The sequence below is a fragment of the Mandrillus leucophaeus genome, unplaced genomic scaffold, assembly GCF_000951045.1.
Source record: "Mandrillus leucophaeus isolate KB7577 unplaced genomic scaffold, Mleu.le_1.0 Scaffold7, whole genome shotgun sequence".
Lineage (NCBI taxonomy): Eukaryota > Metazoa > Chordata > Mammalia > Primates > Cercopithecidae > Mandrillus > Mandrillus leucophaeus.
This window is the reverse complement of record NW_012107585.1, coordinates 844,984-869,263: the sequence shown is the minus strand read 5'-3', so window position 1 is coordinate 869,263 and position 24,280 is coordinate 844,984. Positions and strand designations below refer to the sequence as shown.

The window sequence follows — 24,280 nt, the reverse complement described above, 5'->3', positions numbered from 1 at the left end:
TTGGGGAAAAGCATAAACTTTGTGACTGAACACACCTAGTTATAAAACCTGGCTATATCATTCACAAGGTGAGTGACCTTATTTAATTCTCATAGTTTTTCTGAATCTCAGTTATTTTTTCTGATAAATACGTACTTTATTGGATTGTAGTACGTATTAGGTAATATATACAAGTGCTTGGTAAACAATAGTCATATACAAGTGATAGCAATAATTTAAAGCAATATTCAAAACTCGAAGTTTAGCACACATTATCTGGAGGACATTACTCAGATGTTTTGTGGGAGAATGGAAATGGACATGTCTGTTTTTTAGAGCCATGTATTTGCTGAGATGGTTTAAAACAAAACAAAAAGAAAAAAGTACATCCAAGGCCAGGCATAGTGGCTTATGCCTGTAATCCCAGCATTTTGGAAGGTCATGGCAGGTGGATCGCTTGAGCTCAGGAGTTTCAGACCATCCTGGGCAACATGGTGGAATCCTGTTTCTACAAAAAAAAAAACAAAAATTAGCTGTGCGTGGTGACAAATGCCTGTAATTCCAGCTACTTGGGAGGCTGAGGTGGGAGGATGGCTTGAGCCCAGGAGGTGGTTTTCGTGAGCCAAGATAGCATCAGTGCACTCCAGCATGGGCGACAGAGCTGGACCCTGTCTCATAAAAATAAAAAAGTACTTCCAGCTTTCATTTGGTAGAGCAGAGAATCTGGATGATTCCTTGAAAGGATTTGTCATCAATCAACTGTATTCAACTAAAAAAGAACTTTCACAGTCTTTTGTAGTAATCATCATAGATATAAAAATTAGAATTATCAGTATTTTGAAAAGTTTTTAATGTCACATCACAATTTGGATTTTTAACAATTGTACTACATTATTAAGTTATCCACTTTTGTTTGTCTGTTTTTGTTTTGCCTTGTGCTTAGTGAAATTTGTGTTCAACTTAAAATTGAAGGTCTGCTGTGTGCATGATGCTTGACCTCTGGTCGGTTCAGAAGTCTTAATAGTCATAATTCAGAAACAAGAGGTTTTGTTGATGGGGAATTTCAATGTGGAATAATTAACTATGGATCTTCAAATTCCTTCCCCCCTAACTCTGTATGCTATTGTGTTAGGCCTTGGATAAATAAATCCCCTGATGTCGTCGCCTTATTCCTTAAAATAAACACATGAAACTGAACAAAAGCTGCCAATATCCTTGCGGTAAAATGAATTTGCCTAAATTTTCATATCATAGGGTGTTGAATTACAGGTTAGGAGTCTTAATGCTGTATTGGAGAGTATCCTGGTCAGCCTTGACATTCTGTAGTTGAATGCCATGTTTTTCTAGATATAGGACAGAATGGGCTACTTTGTCCTATAAAAAAACGCCAAGGTTCTCCTGGATTAGCAGAGGGCTTAGTAGGGCCAAATGGTATTAGTGATGTTACTCATACCTTATCTGGATTGGTATATCCACTTGCCTCTTTGATATGTAGAGGCAATTGCAAGTAACAACATTCAACATGCATTTTAACATCTTGGAGTAACAAGTCTTATTTAATTCCATCTAAGATACCACTCAGATTTTAGTTCAGTCATTTAAGTGCTACTGAAAAGCTTCAGCCTAGCTTTAGTCACAAGAGTCTGTGTGGCTTGTTTCTCCCTACTGTTTCTTTTCTTGGTCATAAATTGTTTCTTTATGATACCATGGGCATATGATCTCTTTAGCTGTATTGTAGGATGTTTCCGAGAGAAGGTCTGTGTTATCTACTTCTGTTTGTTTCTTCAGTTTGCCTAGTTTTATAATTGGTATTTGGAAAGCAATTGTAAAATTGAAATTAATTCTTTTGCATCATGAACCAAGTTGGGAACTTTTAAAATAAAAGGTAGCAAAGAAAGTTCAAATTTCTTATCTCATTTGTAATATGGTAATACTTTTATCGGAAATGAGTGCTTCATTTCCTTAGAATATAAGCATTTGGGTCTTTTTTTTCTTTAATAGACGTAAGCCTGATCATTTAGCTCATATTATCATCATCTTTCATTGATAATAAGAATACTTAGTTTCTGTTATAAGGTTGCTTCTTTCTTTTTCATCTTGACTTTCGTTAAGATGTTTTGCATCATAGTTCTATTGAGAAGAAAATCCATAATATACTTACTAAGTCAAATAGATAAAAGTGATTCAGTCAGAATTTAATACTGGAAATTGACTTTAGTATTTGTCCTATATAAGATAGAAGTAGTAAAATACTCAAAATGTAAACAACAACCAGTATCGTCAACAATCATAATGAACATAATTGAAAGAAATAGATTATATTCATAACCACTGTATTTGGAAAAACTAAGTGGAGTTACTAGAGAGAAACCAATGAATTTTTAGTCCTCTGACATAAAATGTCAAGACAACCTCTCTCAGTGTTTTAGTACTAAGTTTTAAATACATGGTGTCAGGCATAAGGACAAACAGTACCACACACAAATTTAAAATTTGACCTTGTTAAAAAAGCTTTGTGCCATTACTTTTCTTTTTCCTATCCAGCGCACTGTGTGCTGCTGATCCACAGCCATTTAGCTACATGAGTATAAAGCTCCCTCTACTGTTTCCTTTTGCCTCGAAACTCACTGACTGTGTTAAGATTTAAAAATCTAAAACAGTCAGTGGAAGTTTGCATCTTTAATATTGTAATGTATGAACCCTTCCTTCTGAGTTGTATCCAATACATGTGGAGTAGGAGTGCCTCTCTATGTGTGTGCCCTTATGGGTGTGTGAGTGTTCATCTGATTAGATGATTTAGTGAGAGAACAAAGAATCATATGGTCAAAGTTTCAGGGAAAAAATCCATTCTGACACAAATTTTACTCATAATTACAGATAGTGTTATTGCCAGGGAATAGGGGAAAAGCGACATGTATGTGACTTTCAACAATTAAAATGCATATTTATGTTAAATAAGATAGTAGTCTATGAAGTAGGAAACCTTTTCAGAAAATCTTAACTTTCCAAATTGCCTTTTTTTTTTCAGGTGAGAGTGGAGGTATGCAGAGTGCTGCCAGTCACCTAGTTTCCCAAGATGGGGGGATGATAACTATGCACAGTCCAAAGAGATCGGGGAAGATTCCTCCAAAACTCCACAATCATATGGTCCATCGAGTCTGGAAGGAATGCATCCTCAACAGAACCCAGTCCAAGTATGTTTTCTCGATTATGTCTAGATCATAGTTTAGTAGCCATCTCCTTGATTGCTACCTGAAAAATGTCAATCATATTGCAGTATTGTGTGACCAAATTTGAGAAGTCACCAGATTAGTATTGCATCTTTTTGAATTTAATAGAACAAAATTTGAAATAAAGATGTTAAAATCAAGACATTTACTGTACTTGATTTCATTATTGAGGAAGTTTTCGAAGTTCCTGATACTGTACAGATTGGCATGGTGTTGACCTGACATTTTGTAGCACAGCTGGCACAGAGATTTACTGTGGGTGTCAGGACAGTAACCAGTGGGTTTAGTTTTTCCTTGTATATCAGTGTATGAGTGCTTCCCTATTAGGAAGGGAAAGAACCTTCCTTGCTGATTTACTATTGTGTACTGGCCTTAGTTGTAATTAACAATACATTTTGAACTAGACTGATGACAGTTGGAGGGGTGTTTATTATCTGCCGTGCTCCTGTTTGTTGATTTGAGAAAATTATGTTCTTTTCTTTCCCCACCTAACTTTCCTTCCTTTCCAATCTCCCTGCCTTTCTTCTTTAACATACTTTTGGAAAAAGGGGAGAATTGATTTTTTAGAGAAGACTGCTGCTGATTATTTTATTGCCTAAACGATAATGACAAACAGTAGTCAATAAGTGCTATTCCGCTTATCAAGATTTATGTAAACATAATCAGCACAGTTTTATATCTGTTTTAATATGAGTAGATGTCTAGTTTCTTGACTAATGAAAGTAGACAAATGAGTCTTGATTCTCTGAAACAGAATGAATATGGACATGCGTGTCAGTAACTTCCAATAATTTCCTTCATGTAGAAGCCAATGAAATGTTTCTTAAGTGACTACTATTCCAAGTTTTGATACATATTTAAAACCTGTCCTTTTTTACCCAGCTTTTAGCAAGTTCATACTAAATATTTATTGGCCAATAAATTGATTCTAGAATAGGCCATTGAAGATGTAGTAGATAACTGTAAAATAATTGTAGTGGAAAATCATGTCACGTTCTAGAATTAAAAAGCTATCTCTAGTCACTTTAAAATGATCCTTTCCTTTAGAATAATTGGTACAGATATTTTTACTTCCATCTGCAATGCCTAGATTATTTCCAAGTAAACATTTGCTTTTTCTTTTCCTTTCATTTATCGTCTTTGATTTTTAATCATCATCAACTTTACACCTCCACAACTCTTAACAGATCATAGTCACTCTCTCAGCAGCACAGAACAGGGAGACGAGACAACCAGGAGGGCAGTGGAGGGCAGAGAGTGGGAGAACGCCCTATAGAGCCTCTGTTGAAACACTTTGCAGTATCTGCTGTAGCAAAATCAACAATCCAAAAATATTGCCCCTTATTGTTAATTCATTGTGTAATAAAGGTATCTGCTTTTTGCTACCAATTATCAGTGATATGTAGGAGATACTTCTGTTTTTTTATTTCACATTAGGAGTGTTGCTCTTAAATGCTAGTAAATATTTTACAGGATGAGTATCTTATCCAAAGTTCGTGGGACCAGAAGTGTTTGTTCAGATTTTTAGATTTTGGAATATTTGCATATACTTAGTGAGATATCTTGGGGATGGGTCTTAAGTCTAAGCACAAAGTTTTTTTATGTTTCATGTGCACATAGCCTAAAGGTTAATTTTATACAATGTCTTAAAACAATTTTGTGCATGGAACACAGTTTGTGTACATTGAACCATCGGTAAGCAAAGGTGTCTATCTCAGCCACCCATGTGGATAATCTGTGGTTGTTCAGCATCACCATCATTCCTGACTCAGAATTTATATGCTACAGATAAGCAGTCACCTCAGCCTCCCAAGTATCTGGGACTACAGGCAAACACCACTGTGCCTGGCTAATTTTTGTATTTTTTTGTATGTATGGGGTTTCGCCATGTTGCCCAGGATGGTCTCAAACTCCTGGACTCAAGCGAGCCGCCCACCTTAGCCTCCCAAAATGCTGGGATTACAGGTATGAACCACATGCGCCCAGCCAAATAGAAACATTTTGAACAGGATATCATTACTGTGTGAGTGAAATGTATTCAACTCCTGAACATTTTTCTCCCCAGGAGTATGGGTATTACGTTCACACATAAGTCACATTTTTAACCCTTTTAGGAGGAGCCAAATGTCAACTCCAACTCTTGAAGAAGAGCCTGCTAGCAATCCTGCTACTTGGGATTTTGTGGATCCAACCCAAAGAGTCAGCTGTTCTTGTTCCAGGTAGGTAATAAAAAAAACAAAATAGTAGTAAGATCGAATGATGGCGCATCTTGTTGATTCCTCTCCTGGCCTCACAGATCAGTTCTTCCTGATTCTCCATTCTCCTCCAGTACAGAAGAAAAAGAGTTTTTCTCTTATATGCAGATGATACAGTTTTATCGTCAGGACTCAGAGTTTGTTAGACAGTCGGCCCTGTTAACAAATTGCTCCCACAACTTTTTTTCTGGTTAGCAGCTTCAAAACTAAAGGCGTCAGTTTGACAAGACAATTCTTAGCCCTTTAAATGACTATTTAACTACTCTTAATTTTAAAGTAGAGATACACATTAAAAACAGATTGACTTGAGTCAATAGAATTTGGATTAAAGAGACTTTCTGTAGATAATTTGTTTTGTTGCTAGCAGTGGTGTTTTTTGATTGAGACAGGTATTTGGTCACAACTGCTAAAAGCTAAAATTGTTGCAGTCATGGTATCTTAGTTGCTTATTCATTTAGTTCTTTGGATATGGCCTCAGATTGCTTTTTTGTAGAAAATTTTTGCATTCTTCTTGGATATTCCATTGACTTGCCACTCTTTGTTGTAGTAAAGAATCTTATCGTTACGGATTTTCATTAGGGTTCTTAAATTCTTTAAGTGGGCGTTTAAGTCTTATCCCCCAGCTCATTTGACAGTTAGAAGAAGTGGTGGTGATTTTTCACCTAGACTGGGCTATTTTGAGTAGCCTTGCCTCTGAAATATACACTTTCAAATTTGATACTGTTCAATGTGGATAAAAAGTTCAGGTGAGATAAGCATATTTAGAAGATGGCCATTCATGTCTCTAGTGAGATCAGGGCTTCTTAATGTAGCATGAGTGACTTGGCTTCACGCTGAGGAGGTGGTCCATATGCCCCCTGCATATATGCAAACTGCTGCGTGTGTACACTTAGGGAACAGCTTTGACACCTTTTCCTCTTCTCCGCTGCCTCTTGAGGTGATTCTTTTATCAAGCTCTGCCTTGGCAGCCTCTTGTTGAGAGATGTAAGGATAAGCCTAATGAATCTCATTATTGATTTTTCAGGGAGGATGTTTTTGAAGAAGTTGTTTGCTCACTAAGGGTTCCCTCTCTGAGCATGTGAGAGCCTCTCTCTGGTGTTAGTAGGTGTGGTATGCTACAGCTGAATACTACTTTACTCTTGTCTCTAGGCTGTTGTGAATTGTGTGACAAAAAGTATGTTCCCAGTAACTTTGATGTATGGACAGTTCACAGCCAAGTTAAGGCCCAGCTTTAGCACATACATAGGATATAAATTGTAGTGTATTTAACTTTTCTTTCATCTTATTTTCCCTGTGCTTACCTTAGCCCAGATTTTTTCACTTAAAAAAATAAACTATTTACTGATTTTTACACGTTTTTATTAGCTACCTGGAATTATTTTTGTAACACATTAAGTGTAAATAAACAAATAATGTTTTCCTTTTTGTTTTCTGGAATTATTACTGTATTTCTTTGCCAAATGCACATATCTTCAGGTCTTTTTTTTTATAACCATATGCATACCAAGGCACCATTCCATTGACTTTCCAACTTCTGTACCAACCTGACTTTCAGAGAGTCTTTTATTTTGGGGGATGCCTTTAAGAAAAATGCTTAGGCTGGGTGCAGTGGTTCGCGCCTGTAATCCCAGCACTTTGGAAGGCATCAAGAGTTTGAGACCAGCCTGCTCAACATGGTGAAACCCCATTTCTGCTTAAAAAATGCAAAAATTAGCCAGCCATGGTGGCGCGTGCCTGTAATCCCAGTTGCTCACGAGGCTGAGGCAGGAGAATTGCTTGAACCCGGGAGGCGGAGGTGGTAGTGAGCCGAGATCGTGCCACTGTACTCCAGCCTGGGCAACAGAGCGAGACTCCGTCTCAAAAAAAAAAAAAAAGAAAAATCCTTAATTTTTGCCATATATGCTTCCCCACAAACTTGGAACCCTATTGTGGTCATTTTTATCACAATTTTCTCTTCTCAGCGTACAGACTTTTTAGATTTAATTTGTCACTGGATTTCACACTGACTTCCTTTGAAATGTCTATTGTAGTCCTCCTTTCCTTGTTCTTTTAGTCATGATCTATTTCTGCATGTTTGGGCCCTGCCTCAGGTTTCTTCTTACCACCAGTCACGCGTATAGTGTGCGGCCTTCCTCTGATTTCCCCACTGTCTGTGCTAGGTTCCTTTCCTGCTGAGATGCGCTGCGATTCGCTTCTACCTACTGTGCATTCCTCATTCTAACCTTTTTGCAATGTAGCTGAATCATTAAATACAGTTGAAGAAACTAACTTTATGATTAGGTTATCCACTTTGCAAAACATCTTTACTTTGAAGAGGGTATCGTAAAGTGTCTCTCAAAGAACTAGTATGGGTAAATGCTCTCTGAGAAAAAAAGTCTAAAAGACTAAAATTTTAGGTTTTAAAATAAGTACCTTCATAAGATATTGAGGTACTTTCTGAGGAGACATTCACATGTTACTGTTATACCGTGCTCGTTGGGCTTAAAGACAAGAAGTTCAGGAGTGTTTGTTTTTATTTCTTTGAGTAGCAAAGACTTTGGGAAGAGTATTTTCAGATTATCTGCTGCAGGATTACTGAACCCATTATGGTACAGACCACTCCTTCCACTATTTAATGGCCTTATGGAGCAGGGCAGCCATCCTGCTGTCCCACTAAACCATCCCATTATGCCCCACAAATCCGTTTTACTGCTCACTAGGGCATCATTTAGTGCAATGCGGCAGTAATTTAATGCCACCCTAGTGGCCTCAGAGAGTTACTACTACACCGGCAGGAGAGCTCACATTTTTCCCCGGGAATGATTTATATATTGGGAGGTGCTGGCTGACCTGCAGTATAACTTTGTTGTACAGATTAAACCTTGGCATCATCTAGTGGGCTCTTACGGAGCCATTTTTCACACCCATGCTTGCCAAGAAGTGTGTTAGGATGTGAGCCGACTTGGTTTTTCTGCTTAGATGGTTCAGGTGCATTTGTGTATGTGTGGTATTAAGTTCTATCATTTTAACATGTGTCTGTAAGATCCAAAGTTGTCTTTTATCCCTTCTTGCCTAGATATAGTGGCACATAAAGTTTCTAGTATATTTATCCTATTAAATGTTCTTAGGATTGGAACTTACTGTTTTAGTTCTACACTTTGAGGCAGACTAGTTGCATAGTTATTTTATTCCCAATTTACAGCACTACAAGCCATTATAAGCCATTCTATATTATAGTTAGTAGAGTGTTATAAAATAGAAATTGGAAACTATGTTTTTTCTTGGCAGAGAATCTCATGACTCCACTCTCATGGTTTTAAGATACGGTATGAATAGGTTATCTGAGGCCCTCACCAAATCTAAAGATTTGGGGTTTTTTTGAATCAGTGATTTGTAGGGGTTAACAATGTACTTTACATCTTTTGTTATGCCCGTTTCTTATCTGCTTAACTTGTATGTGATTGATTCTTCATTTTTCATTGGGGTGTATTGTTTTTTAGTTACATAATAAAAACTAGAGCCCTTTTATATGTATTAGTACATCTAATGTATGCTTTAAAAGGCAAAATTTTGTCAGAGAATCTCTTTTCTTAATGTTATAATGATGTAATTATTTACTCTCATTTTAGGCATAAGCTTTTAAAACGTTGTGCAGTAGGACCCAATCGACCTCCCACAATGTCTCAACCAGGGTTCAGTGCAGGACCATCATCATCTTCATCTTTACCACCTCCTGCTTCTTCTAAGCACAAAACAACAGAAAGACAGGAAAAAGGAGACAAGCTGCAGAAGAGACCCTTAATCCCGTTTCACCATAGGCCCTCCGTGGCCGAAGAGTTATGCATGGAGCAAGATGCGCCAGGACAGAAACTAGGGTTGGCAGGGATTGACTCCTCCTTAGAGGTGTCTAGCAGTAGGAAGTATGATAAGCAAATGGCCGTGCCTTCCAGAAATACAAGCAAGCAAATGAATCTGAATCCTATGGATTCACCTCATTCCCCTATATCCCCTCTGCCGCCAACACTCAGCCCTCAGCCACGAGGTCAGGAAACAGAGAGTTTGGACCCACCGTCTGTCCCTGTGAATCCAGCCCTCTATGGAAATGGACTAGAACTCCAGCAGTTGTCTACTCTGGATGACAGAACTGTCCTCGTAGGCCAAAGACTGCCTCTCATGGCAGAGGTCAGCGAGACAGCCTTATATTGTGGGATTAGGCCCTCGAACCCAGAGTCATCAGAAAAGTGGTGGCATAGTTATCGTCTCCCACCCAGTGATGATGCTGAGTTCAGGCCTCCAGAGCTCCAGGGTGAGAGATGTGATGCCAAAATGGAGGTAAACTCAGAGAGCACTGCATTGCAAAGGTAAGACAGCCCTCTGCACCACCCACCCATCCTCTGGAAGGACAGGGGCTGCCTCCCCATCTCTCCCTGCTAAACTTTCAGGTTCAAAATTGAAGTAGGCTTTTCTTTGTCCTTCTTGACTCTGGATATGGAAAATGTTTAATGGTCAAATGCTTTGACCTACATACAGATGAGCACACATGTGATTTAACACATGGGCGTATAAAGAACTCTTTATGCCATTTTTTTAGTACACTCCGAATATATTAATACATTTTTGCCCTACTGTTTGTTAATTAAATAATATAGCTTTATGAGACTTTCCATATTGCCATCAGTGCCTTCTTTGTATGTTGACATTTTTGAGGAAGGCTTTGCCTGCATTCAGGTGTATGTGTCATGTATCTAGTATAATATTTATAGCTCTTTTGAGCCACCCATTCTAAAACTTTACATGGATTATCTCATTTAATGTTCACTGTACCATATTATTCTATTAATTTTATAACTGAGAAACTAGGGCCATGCAGTTAGTAAATGATACACGTGGAATTTGAACTTAGGCAGTCTGTCCTGAGAACCTGTGCTCTTAAGTGGAATCGATGGACTCAGAGACAAAAACATACATTCTTGACAAAGTATACTAATTTTTATTTAATCATGAATATAAACTGTAAAAGCAAATAACTATATCGGTGAATTTTTAGTTGTTAGTTGTTTTTACAAAAAGTTTAAGCTTTGTAAATGCTTTAAGTCATAAATGCTTTTTTTTTTTTTTTTTTAAAGAAACTGATTTAACCTTGTTTATCTTGTTTAAATTGTCATTTTGTCTTTTAGACTCTTAGCACAACCTAACAAACGGTTTAAAATCTGGCAAGACAAACAGCCCCAGATGCAGCCACTCCACTTCCTTGACCCATTGCCTCTATCGCAACAACCTGGAGACAGTTTGGGAGAAGTGAATGACCCATATACCTTCGAAGATGGTGACATAAAATACATCTTTACAGCCAACAAGAAATGCAAACAAGGGACGGAGAAAGATTCCCTGAAAAAGAATAAGGTACCATTTAACAGAGAGAGAGTCCAGCAGGGTGTGGGTTTCTATCTATGTCAGTACAACATGTGTGGGAAGACTTTGGAGGCAGAACGTTTGAGATAGTCTTGCCTGATTGCTCTGTCCCCATATTCATGCTCTTGGTACTATTGTATTGAACAGCGTATTGTTCCTTTTTATGTCATGGCTCACCTTTGTTTAAAAGTCAGCCGAACATAAATGAAGCCTCATACTTTCCAGACTATAGCTTGTACAGTGCATGTTTCCTCTCATATGCTAATTCTTGTTGGCCTATGCTCCCTATTTCTTTTAAAATATTATTCAAAAGTACCCAAAATGTAAAGGAAAAAATGTTGGTAACAGTATGTATATACAGTTTATCGAGCGCTTCTTATCCTTACTGTGCCAAGCGCTATACCTATGTATTCTCTGGATTAATATCAACTCTACCCATAGACTATCAGTATTAATTTTACTGGTTTCATCATCATAAAAATGAGTACTGGTTGTGTCTGCTGTCTTTAATTTTAAATTTTCAGACATTCTAAAATACTGGGCCATTGAAATAGGTATTCTTGAGAATCAAGGAAGTAAGACAATTATAAGAGGCCAGTATGGTTCAGGGGAATGCTTTTTAGATTGTTTTATACTGATCTCCCTAGATCCAGACAGCTGAATCTATAATTTAGCATCTAAAATGTTGTTAAAGGCAGCTTTTAACACCATGGCAGGCCTGTAATCAACTGCCACCAGTACTGCTTAGACATAAAACACTGATTCACTCAGAATACCCCATAGGATTGAGGGGAAAGTGGGGATCTCATGGTTCTGTTGAAATTCGAGAGAAAGGACCTATCTTTTATTTCCTTTGGTTGCATAGACCATGGTTTATCATACTTGTGCTCATAACAAGTTCCATTCTACCCTCTAATTCTTTGTGTTCTCCCTCATATTTCACACTTTGGGTTGGTGTTCATGTGTTTTGTTTGGCTGAATTTATTATACAGTCAGAGGATGGATTTGGTACCAAGGATGTCACTACACCAGGTCATTCCACGCCGGTGCCTGATGGGAAAAATGCCATGTCTATTTTCAGTTCTGCTACTAAAACAGGTGTGTACAATGATTATTTGCCTCACTTGGATTGTTGCTAAAATAAAATGCAAAGGAGATGCTTCTCAATGTAAAATTTTATTCTTATTGTAATAAGAATTTCTTCTCATCTTTAATATACTTTTCATAGTTTGTTTTTCAGTTCCTTTCAAAACTGATAAACATATTTGGAAGTAATTATCTCTAAATTTAACTAAAACCGTAGGGAAAAACTCACAGGCAGGTCATGTTCATTGAGATCCGTGTCCTCTCCTCACTCCTTTGCGCTTGGTGGAGTTGTTTATTCTGTGTCTTTTGCCTCCTTTCCTACAGATGTCCGGCAGGATAATGCTGCTGGCAGAGCTGGCTCCAGTAGCCTTACGCAGGTAACAGATTTGGCACCTTCCCTGCATGACTTAGACAACATCTTTGATAATTCTGATGACGACGAACTTGGGGTGAGTTTGCCAGAGCTACATACACAAAAATTTTGCTACGTGAAAGGACTTTATGTCAGTGTTGTAGTATTTCCTTATAGTTTGGTCTCCTGAATTTAGGGGCTCTTATTTCGGGTTCTGAATGTTCTTTTTAAATGTCTGTATACTGGAGTCTAGTCACGCTGTTTAAAAAAAAGTTTGTATACTTGGAAAACATTGTAAAGGTTATTAGCGTAGTTTATCCACCTCTAGAGTTTTGTTCATTGAAGGATCTTTTTCATTAGTGTATTCCAGTTGTACATATTAAAATCTTTCACATTTATTTTAATAAATTCTTCTAAATATCACAGGACCACTAGAAATGTATTATGTTGTCCCTTAGGTTTGATTTTTAAAGTAATGCCCATATAACTTTTTTTCATCTAATAAGTCAGAGGTTAGATATGCAAATATGATTTATACTTTTTCAGATCATGGCATCATTATAGGGGAATAGAATTTATATACATAGAAGTTAAATAATTCAAGGCAGCGTATGATTAAAATGACAGAGAAGAATAATTATTATAATCCTTTGGAGATCAGCTGAAATAAGACTCAGGAAATGTGTGTTCTCGTCCTCCTAACCAACTCTGTACCTTTGGGCAAATACAAGTGTCTGTTTTTTCTGGGAGACCTAGAGATGAATAAGATAGGCTCTGTTTTCAAAAAACTCAGCTTATTAGTTTATTTTTCTTTCATTTATTCACTTATCTACCTCCATATTCATCCATTTTACATACATTTGTTAATTGATGGTTAAATCCTTTGTGGTGGTACTAAGGCTAATAATTGAGGTTATAAAGATGATTAAATTACCACCCTTATACTTGAGAGACTCACAGACGTAAGGAGAAATGGCACATAGAATTGTAGTATACTTATTGCTGTGAGTACAGTAATAGACCTGAATCTGAAGTTGCTGGACATTCAGGTACGAAGTGATGGGGAACAGTGTTTAAGTTAAGGCTTGAAAGTTAAGTAGGAAACATTTCTAAAGCCCATTCTAACTTTAAAATAAAATGTATCTAACAGATATTATACACCATTACTGTTATAAGTACTTAGAGGATGAGGAGATCATAATGGCCTGGGAGAATGGGTTGTACTTGAAATGTGGAAAGACTGGGGTCATTGAGAGGAATGGGGGAGGGACATTAGTTTAAGTGTGGAATGAGCCTTGATTAAGCAACAAAAATGAACTAGATTAGCTTTCAGGGATAAGGAACAGACCATTGGTCTGTTTTTTTGATGATGGTTAGAGACTGATAGGTCTAGGAAAGTTTTGAATTTTGAACTTCATCAATATGCGTTCCTCTGAGGGCTGCTGAGTATAGAACTGAACTGGCAGAAGGGCTATTTTTTTTTTTTTTTGGCGGGGGGGTCTGATCTACAGAAAGCAGGAATCCTCTAATCTGGTAACTTTTGTTGGATTAGAACACTAGAATCTGAATTTATACAGTAGCTACATGAAGGAAAAGGACATGACAATGTGAAAAATTCTGGTAGAAGAAATGACTCATTTCTTCATTGCTGATCCAGGCATTGAATTTGACTATCCACCAGAGGCCAAGTGCTGCCTGGGTTTGGTTTTAAAGATCCAGAGGGTTAGGATAGGTGCTTTGGCAGTGGTGAGGGGAATCAAATATGAAAAGAAAAGGAGGTACAAGTCAAAGGAGGAGAAAAAATGGAACAGAGCAAGCATTGTGGAGTGGCCTGCCTGATCTGTTCATGGCCACCGTCCTGGTAATTGTTTCTGCTCTGGGCCACTGAACGTATTCTTTGTATAAATTATGATTTACTATTAGGCTTAATGAGGAAATGTTTAACTGTTGGGAATATACTTTTAGTAATACTAACATACAAAGGAGAGAATTGGACATTTTCAATCAAATTTTCATTTCTCTGAGTGTTTTTGCTTTACTCTGATTTTTAATCAGGCATTTAATCACATGAGCAGTTTACCTTAGAATATATTGCTAATCCATCTTACTACTCGTAAATGGAGTTGGGAGGCTATTGGCTGAGTTGTCATCTCAAGTGTCTTTGAATTTAATTTTAATTTTACGTTTCAGTGTTGTGACATTGTATAAGTTTAAATAAATAAAAGGCCTTCTATTTGTAAAAATCATTTTTGCTTTATTTTATATTTTATTTTAATTCATCACCAATTCATTTAATGTTAAAGATAATCTTGTGCAATAATGCACTTGGTTTGTTTTTGAATAATAGAGAAAAACCTCTTCTGAATATTTTAATAATTTTACAAAATAAGTTTTTTTTTGTGAAGATCAATTTTGATATTTTGATAGTTATTTTTTGTAACTAGGTACAGAAGATACATAGTTTGTTGTGATAAATGAAAAAAAAAAAAGATTTGGAGGGCTTGAGATTATGCCTTTTAGCTGCCTGCTTCCAAGTATAAGGGAAACCAGACCAATTGTCAGTTACTACTGGAGGCACCACCCTCATGTAACACTGTGTCCGTGAAAATTGACCTGGGAGGGAAGAATTGTTTAAGGTCTGCAAGCTCTCCTTTGGTGGCACAATCTGCCCTCACAAGATCCATTCAACTCACTGTTTCTTACACTTGATAAGCTTGTAACCATCTCCTTTGTTTCACTATCTGTTGGTATTTCCAGAAGTTCAGCTGGTAAACGCTTCTACCAAGAGGCATCTGCCAATAGACATACATTAGGAAATACTTGAGTGCTGCCATACTTATATACACATCACTCTGTTTTAATAACATCATCTGTTCTTAGGCTGTATCACCTGCTCTGCGCCCATCAAAAATTCCTACAGTTGGGACAGAAGACCGACCTCTTGGGAAGGATGGAAGAGCTGCTGTTCCTTATCCACCAAGTAAGTAGAGAAACTTGACTGAGCCATTGTGGCTCGCTGCCTGTATATAACTTAGATATAATATGCTCATACTCAGTGGTGCTTTATCTTTATCTGAAATTCCCCTTCCTTGTGGCAGAATTCTAACTGTGAATTAAAACCTGTACAAATTGGTGTTCTGAGATGGCAGGCAGCTAATCATATACAGAAACCGTCTTAATTTGAATTCCTTTCCTTTGTTTTCCAATTAAGAATTAGCTTTTTATAACTTAAAATGTAGAAAAACACGTTTCAGGTTTGTTTTTCTAATAGTCCTTTCCTAGTAGAATAAATGCTGCACAAGTGATTTTCAAACTGGTAGTCTGTTATAAGACTGTGTAAAATGTTTCTGTTTTTATAAATGTAATTCACTCAAGGATATTGGATATTTGATTTCAATCATCCTTTTCAAGATGCATACTGAAGTTTTTGTGTTTCCTTTTGAGATCAACTGGTTTTATTATATATGCTGACAAAGAGAGGAACCTCCTTTTTTCGAGTATATTCTTTGCCCTAAGAAACCACATCATTCTACAAGAGAAAAGAAAGTCAGGGTAGCTTATGTGGATACTCTGAAGCAGAAACATAATTCCATTGCAAATCATTCTTTAACACCTTCTCATTAACTTCAGCTGGTAATGAGAACAAATTGAGGGGAAAAACCACCATGTCATAGGGATGAGTCAAAAAGCTTTATGAACCTATAAATGTAGTGCTGATTTACTCAAATCTAGAAGTGGGAAGTATACAGAGATTGGATTTTGACAGCTTTAGTGGATCCATAGCTTTTTAAAATATGCAAAGCTTTCTCAAGCATGACATGGGTGAAAATGAATAATGATAGCCAGCCAGTTGCTGTAGTTTTTTTAATTAAACATTTTTCTTGTTTTATTACTCTGCACTGCAGAATTTCACAAACACGGAACATCACGGATTGAAAGAAACAGTATTAAAATAGGTGTGTGTAGGTCAGATGTTTTTCCTCTTTGAATCAATTGATCATTTACTCTTTCTGTCATGACGTGATACCTAGCGATGTGAAATGTTAGAATGTCTGGTAACTCAGCCAAGGCTTTACACTCACAGACATCCTGCTAGTTAGCGGCATTGCGCAGTGAAGTATATTGTGTGCTCTATCGTTTTTCTCATTTCTGTCCAAAAAAGAATTATTTCAAAAAGAAGCTACTCAAAATTTAAAATTTTATGATAAAGTACACGTTATAAAAATGAATGAATTTGAAATGTAGCACAGAATATTAACACCAGGAAAACCCAGATATGCAAGAATCCAGAGGATCGTTTTAATGTGTACAAAGCATATATATAAATATGTATTTGTGAGAGCATGTGTATTTGTGGGATGGGGTGGGGGAGTCAGGGGAACACACAGTATTTCCTCCCAAGACATGACAATGAAAATAGCCTGGCAAGATATTTTAATCTCAGCAAAAGCTTTTTGGGCACTGAGGTGGGAAGACAAATGTATTATAAAAGTTAATGTCGGCCGGGCGCGGTGGCTCACACCTGTAATCCCAGCACTTTGGGAGGCCGAGGCGGGCGGATCACGAGGTCAGGTGATCGAGACCATCCTGGCTAACACGGTGAAACCCCGTCTCTACTAAAAATACAAAAAATTAGCCAGGCATGGTGGCGGGCGCCTGTAGTCCCAGCTACTCAGGAGGCTGAGGCAGGAGAATGGGGTGAATCCGGGAGGTGGAGCTTGCAGTGAGCGGAGATCGCGCCACTGCACTCCAGCCTGGGTGACTGAGCAAGACTCCATCTCAAAAAAAAAAAAAGTTAATGTCTATCCTGTAATCCCAGCTACTTGGAATGCTGAGGCAGGAGAATCGCTTGAACCCAGGAGGCAGAGGTTGCAGTGAGCCGAGATCGCACCACTGCACTCCAGCCTCGGCGACAGAGCAAGACTCCGTCTCACAAAACAGAAACAAAGCAAAATTAATGTCTAGAACATTAATTCTAGACATTAATTCTACTGTCCAGTAGAAATGCAAAGCCAGCCACAAATGAGAGCCACATGTGCAATTTCACATTTTCTAGTGGCTATTTTAAAAAATTAATAATATGCAGTATTTTATTTAAGGATTCAAAATATTATTTTTACATGTAATTAGTATAAAATTATTGCAGCATTTCACTTTTTTTATAAAAATATATGTAATGGTTGTACGTATTTTACCTTTTTTTTTTTTTGTATGACGTCTTTGGAATACAGTGTATGTTTTACACCTGCAACGCATCTCTATTTGGTCAAGCCCCATTTTGGGTGCTCAGTAGCCACATGTGGCCAGTGGATATTGTGTTGGAACGCATAGGTTCCTAATTATTCATTTGTGAATGTAATGCTGAAGACAGCAACAAACAGTGACAAATAGGTTTACTTTATTATGAAGTTTATGTTAAGGTAGTATTGTGTTATAGTAAAAACATGTTTTTATTAGATTTTATTATTAACCACTTTCTTACAAATTTTTATATTTGAAAGCACATTAGTTTAAAGTATGAGTCTTTGAATAGACAAAAGGAAAGAGTTGAATTTTGGGGTTGGTTCATTTGTTTATTTTCCAAGAGTCCTTACTGTTTGGAAGGGACTTGGGCATATGCTCTGGGGTGAGGAGAACACTAAGAAATCAGTGATGCTGCTTTGTTGGAGGTCTTCAATCCTGTGCATGAATACATGAAGTGCTGGGCAGGAGCAGGTGGGTGTCTTATGAGTTCCCGCTGAAGTGCAGAGGTCTTGCAGGCTCGGGAGGATGGGAGAAAGCAGAGCAGTCCGTCCTGGTGGCTGTTTCCACCCTTGCTGTAGCCATTTTCTGGGAAGAAAATTGAACAGACAAATCATGTTTCTATTTTGGAGGACCACAGTGTTTCTTGGAGTCTCAGTGTTCTTTCTGCTTTACCCACTTTTGAGTCCAGTTCCCTTTGATCATCTTAGGGTCATATATTTTCAGAAATTCCCATAACTTGACAGTAGTTCCATCTTTTTCCAATCCAGGTTTGGGAGGGAGAATTAATTTGTACTAACTTCATCATTTACTGAATGTTTAGATGTTCGCAGCAAAGTGTTCACTTCTGAGCATACATTATCTCATTTAATATGCTCAAAAAATATGAAGTAGATTTTTTTCCCATTTTACAGATTAGGAAAATGAAGCGAGACAGACTGAGTCTTCCTTAAGAATATCTGATAGTAAGAACGATAAAGACCACTTTGTAAAGTGGCTCTCTCGGAGGTAGAATTTCATCTCTGCTTTTTTGTGTGTTTTCTGTTTACCTTTGGTAAAAATTAACAGGGTGGCTGAGGCTTTGAAAACTGAGATATATGCATGTGTTTGGGAAGATCAAAGAAGTCAGCTAACCCTAAGTCGGTGGAAATGCTTTTATTATGTTTCTTAGAGGAAATGTAAAAACAAATTTAATAGAACTATTTTTTTTTTTTTTTGCAAAATTTTGTGTCTCATCAGGATACTTGTAAGTAAAAAAAAGGCTATGTTTAAGCTCACCCTTTTAACTTAAAGAGAATTTATACAATCTCTCTACTTCACAAAGAGCTACATTGGCTATTAAGATTTATGGCAATGTGACTTTGAAGATTTTGTGAAGCAAAATTAACGTTTTAAAATATAACACAAATTATATTACAGTTTTGTAGTAGCTGTTCTTTGGCTTGGGAGGAGGAATAGGGACTAAAGGTTAAAGGTGATGGATTTATTTCAAGTGTAGATGAACTTTTTTTTTTTTTGAGACAGAGTCTTGCTCTTTCACCGAGGCTGAATTGCGGTGGCGAAATCTCGGCTCACTGCAATCTCCGCCTCCTCAGTTCAAGAGATTCTTGTGCCTCAGCCTCCTGCCAGCATGCCCGGCTAATTTTTGTATTTTTTAAGAGACAAGGTTTTGACATATTGCCCAGACCGGTCTCGAACTCCTGACCTCAAATGATCTGCCTGCCTTGGCCTCCCAAAATGCTGGGATTATAGGTGTGAGCCACCCCACCTGGCCTCCAGTGTAGACTAACTTTGTATTAAAGATCTTGACTTTGTTTTAAAGAAAACTTACTGATCTGGTTCCTGCTACATTTGAAGTCCTGTTTTTCCACCTCAGAATGTATCGGTTATGTAGGGTCTCCAATAGTTCTCTGCCAGTTTCTTGTTTGGCTTGGCTCCTGTTTCTACTTCTATAAATTTTTAAGGTGCCTTGAAGATCAACTTGGGATTTTTGGAGTTTTTACTTCTGCTTTTTTTTTGGAAGCAGCAGGTACTTTTTGTGTGTAATGAAATCAGATACAGATTCCTGTTATAGAAAATAAGTAGCTGTGGAGCATCACTAATGGAAATGAATATTTGAATTAACAACCCTGCTGTCTGGCCTCTCCCTCTCCTTATTTTGCAAATAGCTCCACAGGCCAAGAGAGGCTAAAGGATTTAGGATTATACAGTTGTTTCACTTAGAAACACAGTAAAGATTATGTAATCCAGAAGTTCTCACCTTTTCTTCTGCCTCCATATGCTGAGATGTTTGAAAGCTTTCCTCTCTCCCCACAAACGAAGCAAAGCAAGTAGGCCCGTTGAGAATCATCCATCTAGCACTGCCTTCCCTGTTAGATGAAGGAACCGAGGCCCCAAGGGAGGAAGTGACCTGACCATGGCAGAGCTATGTCCCCAGCACCTGGACTGTGTAGCCCGGAGCACAGCATGGTACATTTAATGTACATTTACATACATAATGTACATGGTACGGTTGCTCAGTGTTAATTTCTGATTTGGAGCTAGGAGTCAGATCTTAGTCGATTCAGTGGTTATTATTGGTCTGTTTAAATCTTGAAGTTGGAAAGAGCAATAGGATAGGAAACTGGTACATTAAATCACTGATTTAAAAACCTGTGGCTCCAAACTTACAAAATTTGCTGCATAGGCCACCCCCTAGTGGCCAAATTTTACAACTACAACTTGCTTTTCATTAGGTCTACTTTTTAAGAATCAGTACCTTAATGAGCTACTGTAGTGATAATTTTTTACTACAGGTGTATTAAAGGAATTTTTTTTTTTTAACAAAGGAGTTCAGAATTGCTGTTTTAAGTGTTTCTTAAAAGAAACTATGAAGTTTGATTTTAATACCTGTCTGGAAAAAATATGGAACTGTTTCCCCAAAAGAGCAGCTGTGAGTTTCACCAAAAGAGCAGCTGTAAGTGTAGTGGATTTGTCAAACTAGCTGAGTAATCCTCTTATATATAAACCACAAGTCTGGCTCCAAACAATTTTTATTTTTTGTAATATTTTATGCATACTTGAAAACAGGGATAGAACTTCAGTAGTGGTAACTCTCTAATTGCCTCCACTTTGTTTAATTTCTCTACTTAGACTTTTCAGGGAGTCAGTTGTTGGAAGAAAAAGGTAAGTTATGTAGACTGTTCACTGAATTAATGTGAAGCCAGACCATAAAACATCAAGAAGTTGGTGATAAAGACCAAAAAAAGTCCAGGCTCAGTGGCTCACACCTGTAATCCCAGCACTTGGGGAGTCCGAGGCAGGCGGGTCACTTGAGCCCAGGAGTTCGAGACCAGCCTAGGCAACATGGTAAAACCCTGTCTCTACTAAAAATACAAAAATTAGCCAGGCATGGTGACACATGCCTATAGTCCCAGCTACTTGAGAGACTGAGGCACAAGAATTGCTTGAACGCTGGAGGCAGAGGTTACAGTGAGCCAAGATCGCGCCACTGCATTCCAGCCTGGGCGATACAGTGATACTTTGTCTCAAGAAACAAAGCGAAACAAGACCCAGAAAAAGGTAATTCTCTGCTGATGGCCTTCTTCTTAGAGACTTCCATTATTAATATTCTTTTGTGAACTGATGTGATCATTTAATTAGCACTATTTTTTGTGCCAAACAGTGTGCCTGCCTATAAACTAGGACTTTTTAGAAGCCCTTCCTATTAAACAAAATTTTTTTATTTTCTTATTTTCAGCAGTTGCAGACTTGCAAAGGATGTTTCCCACTCCACCATCTTTGGAACAGCATCCTGCATTTTCTCCTGTGATGAATTATAAAGATGGGATCAGCTCAGAGACAGTGACAGCATTAGGCATGATGGAGAGCCCTATGGTCAGTATGGTTTCAACACAACTCACAGAATTCAAAATGGAAGTGGAGGATGGATTAGGAAGTCCCAAGCCTGAGGAAATTAAGGTAATATTCAGTATATTAACATTTCCAGGGCAGAGCGGTTTCCAAGTGGATTCATGTACATCTGCTTTAAAATGGCGTATCATCTATGTGCCATATATACATAAGTTCCTAAGAACCCTTTTAATTAGAACATGAGGCACACCAGTGAGCATATTAAATAGTGTGTTTTGATTGATTTAACATTTCTGTGTTAGCATTTTCTAGTGATCAAAGGAGAGAAATACTGAAAAACGATCATTTTGGTTGCTGTTTTTATGATAGCACTATGCCACTATAGTGTGTTCTACAGAGTTTAGCAGTATTAACCCTGACCCCACTTTGTTGTCATAGGACTTTTCATATGTGCACAAAGTTCCATCCTTTCAACCTTTTATGGGATCCTCCATGTTTGCTCCACTGAAGATGTTGCCGAGCCATTGTTTGCTACCTCTGAAGATACCTGATGCCTGTCTGTTTCGGCCTTCATGGGCAATTCCTCCTAAAATTGAACAACTGCCCATGCCCCCTGCAGCCACTTTCATTAGAGATGGCTACAAGTATGTATAGGCATTGTGTCATTTACTTGCCATATTTGATGGAATTTTTATCTTAACTAAGTGTTTATTAAAAATGATAACAAGGTCCGGGCATGGTGGCTCATGCCTGTAGTCCCAGCACTTTGGGAGGCCGAGGCGGGCAGATCACTTGAGGTCAGGAGTTTGAGACCAGCCTGGCCAACATGATGAAACCCTGTCTCTACTAAAAATACAAAAAATTAGCTGGGCTTGGTCGCGGGAATCTGTGATCCTACCTACTCGGGAGGCTGAGGCAGGAGAATCGCTTGAACTCAGGTGGTGGAGGTTGCAGTGAGCCAAGATCACGCCACTTCTCTCCAGCCTGGGTGACAGAGTGAGACTCTGTCTCAGAAAGGAAAAAAAAATGATGACAAGTAGCTTATCATTTGAAACTTCCTTTATTGGTCATTCATATTTTTGTGCAAATTATTTTGTGCTGGAAAATGTGCGTTATTTTCTAAATGAAATTTTGTATGCAGACAGTCCCTGACTTACAATGGATTTACTCAGGAGTTTTTGACTTTATGATGATGTAAAAGTAATACACATTCAGGAGACGCTGTACTTCAAGAACCCATACAACCATTCTGTTTTTCACTTTCAGTACCGTATTTGATAAATTACACGAGGTACTCCGCACTTGATTGTAAAACAGGCTTTGAGTTAGATGATTTCCCCAATGGTGGGCCAATGTAAGTGTTCTGAATATGTTGAAGACAGGCTAGCACCAGGTGTGGTGGCTCACGCCGCAATTCCAACACCTTGGGAGGCCAAGGCAGATTGGTTGCTTGAGCTCAGGAGTTTGAGACCAGCCTGGGCAAATGGCGAAACCCTGTCTCTACAAAAAATACAAAAATTTAGCTGGGCATGATGGCGTGTATCTATAGTCCCAGCTACTTGGGAGGCTGAGGCAGGAGAATCACTTGAACCCACGAGGTGGAGGTTGCAGTGAGCTGAGATTGCGCTACTGCACTCCAGCCTGGTCGACCGAGTGAGACCCTATCACAGAAACAAAGATAGGCTAAACTATGATGGAATCAGTTTTCCCTGTGACAAATAATTTCTAAATAAATAAAGTGATTCGAATGATATGAAAGACCACAAATTCAGATTTCTGCTGTGGTCAGGTAAGCAGATATGTAGATGAAATGGACAGGGTAAATACAAAAGCGTTGGTACTACTGATGCTCAGCACCATTGTGGGTGACAGGAGGAGAAGCAAGTGAAGTCTAGTGTGAAACCCCATTTAAAGGGATGTTTGCTATTCAAGTGCAGAGGGTTGTTGTCAGGCAGGACTGGGGTCATTGTGGTCAGATCTTGCTGTTTTTGAGGGTCACTTGAAATCTGGATTTTTGTATGTTTTCCTTTCTTTAAAATGTTGTCAGCTAATAGAAAGTTAAGCTTAAGGAACTAATAATACAAATTTGTGGTCCCACCTCAGCCTGTGGGCTGCAAGTTTATGACCTTCTGTAAAATCATCCTGATGAATCAAGTTAATTTTAATGTTACCACAAGGCTTCCTGCTTGTGTATATAAAGTCAGTGTCAGAAAGAAAAACTGTGACAGAAAAGTACAGAGGAATCCTAGACTTAGGAAGCTACAGTTACTGTATTATAATACTGAAATTCCTGCATTGTAAAAATTATATGCATGACCTTAAATGACCATTTTACATGGGTCTTCCCTTTAAAATGAAGTAATCCTGCTCTGCCTCCCACACAAGACTTTCACAGTGCTTCAGCAACTAGTGATTGTAGAAGTACCATGGAAATAACAATGCACCAGCAATATAAAGAGCGTGCTGAAAAGCACCCTGAGCACCTGGCTAGTGTGCTGCTGCTGTGCTCCAATTGTACTCTAGCTTACTCAGCTAGATCCTGGCACAACACAACTGGAACACCTTGGTGCACGCATAAGGGGTTAGCTTAGCACATACAGTTGCTAATAAATGACATAGCAGTTTTAAGAACCCATTCAACAGTTTAATCTCTTTCATGCATACAGGTTTCCCCAAAAAGGTCACATGCAAGCTTTTGCCGTATCATGGCTTAAATAATTTAGGTCATTATTTAGATCTATTACATCTTTCATTTGCCATCCCAAAGATTCTTTGTGTTCTTAACTGGCTCTATTAGTACAACCTTATGTGATGAAGGTTTTGTTTTTGTTTTTGTTTTTTGGGGGTTTTTTTTTTTTTGGAGACAAGGTCTCCCTGTGTCACCCGGGCTGGAG

At 38.1% G+C, this 24,280-nt stretch overlaps 1 protein-coding gene across 1 annotated transcript in view; it reads left to right on the top strand.

Annotated features, from left to right (window-relative positions):
- MED13L (mediator complex subunit 13-like) overlaps positions 1-24,280 on the top strand; it is a 324,163-nt gene that overhangs the window by 263,478 nt on the left and 36,405 nt on the right. Inside the window, exons 8-16 of the mRNA XM_011964393.1 lie at positions 3,008-3,173; positions 5,324-5,428; positions 9,073-9,804; positions 10,621-10,846; positions 11,848-11,953; positions 12,266-12,390; positions 15,174-15,273; positions 21,274-21,494; positions 21,825-22,030. Coding sequence (XP_011819783.1) covers positions 3,008-3,173; positions 5,324-5,428; positions 9,073-9,804; positions 10,621-10,846; positions 11,848-11,953; positions 12,266-12,390; positions 15,174-15,273; positions 21,274-21,494; positions 21,825-22,030 — 1,987 coding nt within the window. The remainder of the gene's footprint in view (positions 1-3,007; positions 3,174-5,323; positions 5,429-9,072; positions 9,805-10,620; positions 10,847-11,847; positions 11,954-12,265; positions 12,391-15,173; positions 15,274-21,273; positions 21,495-21,824; positions 22,031-24,280) is intronic.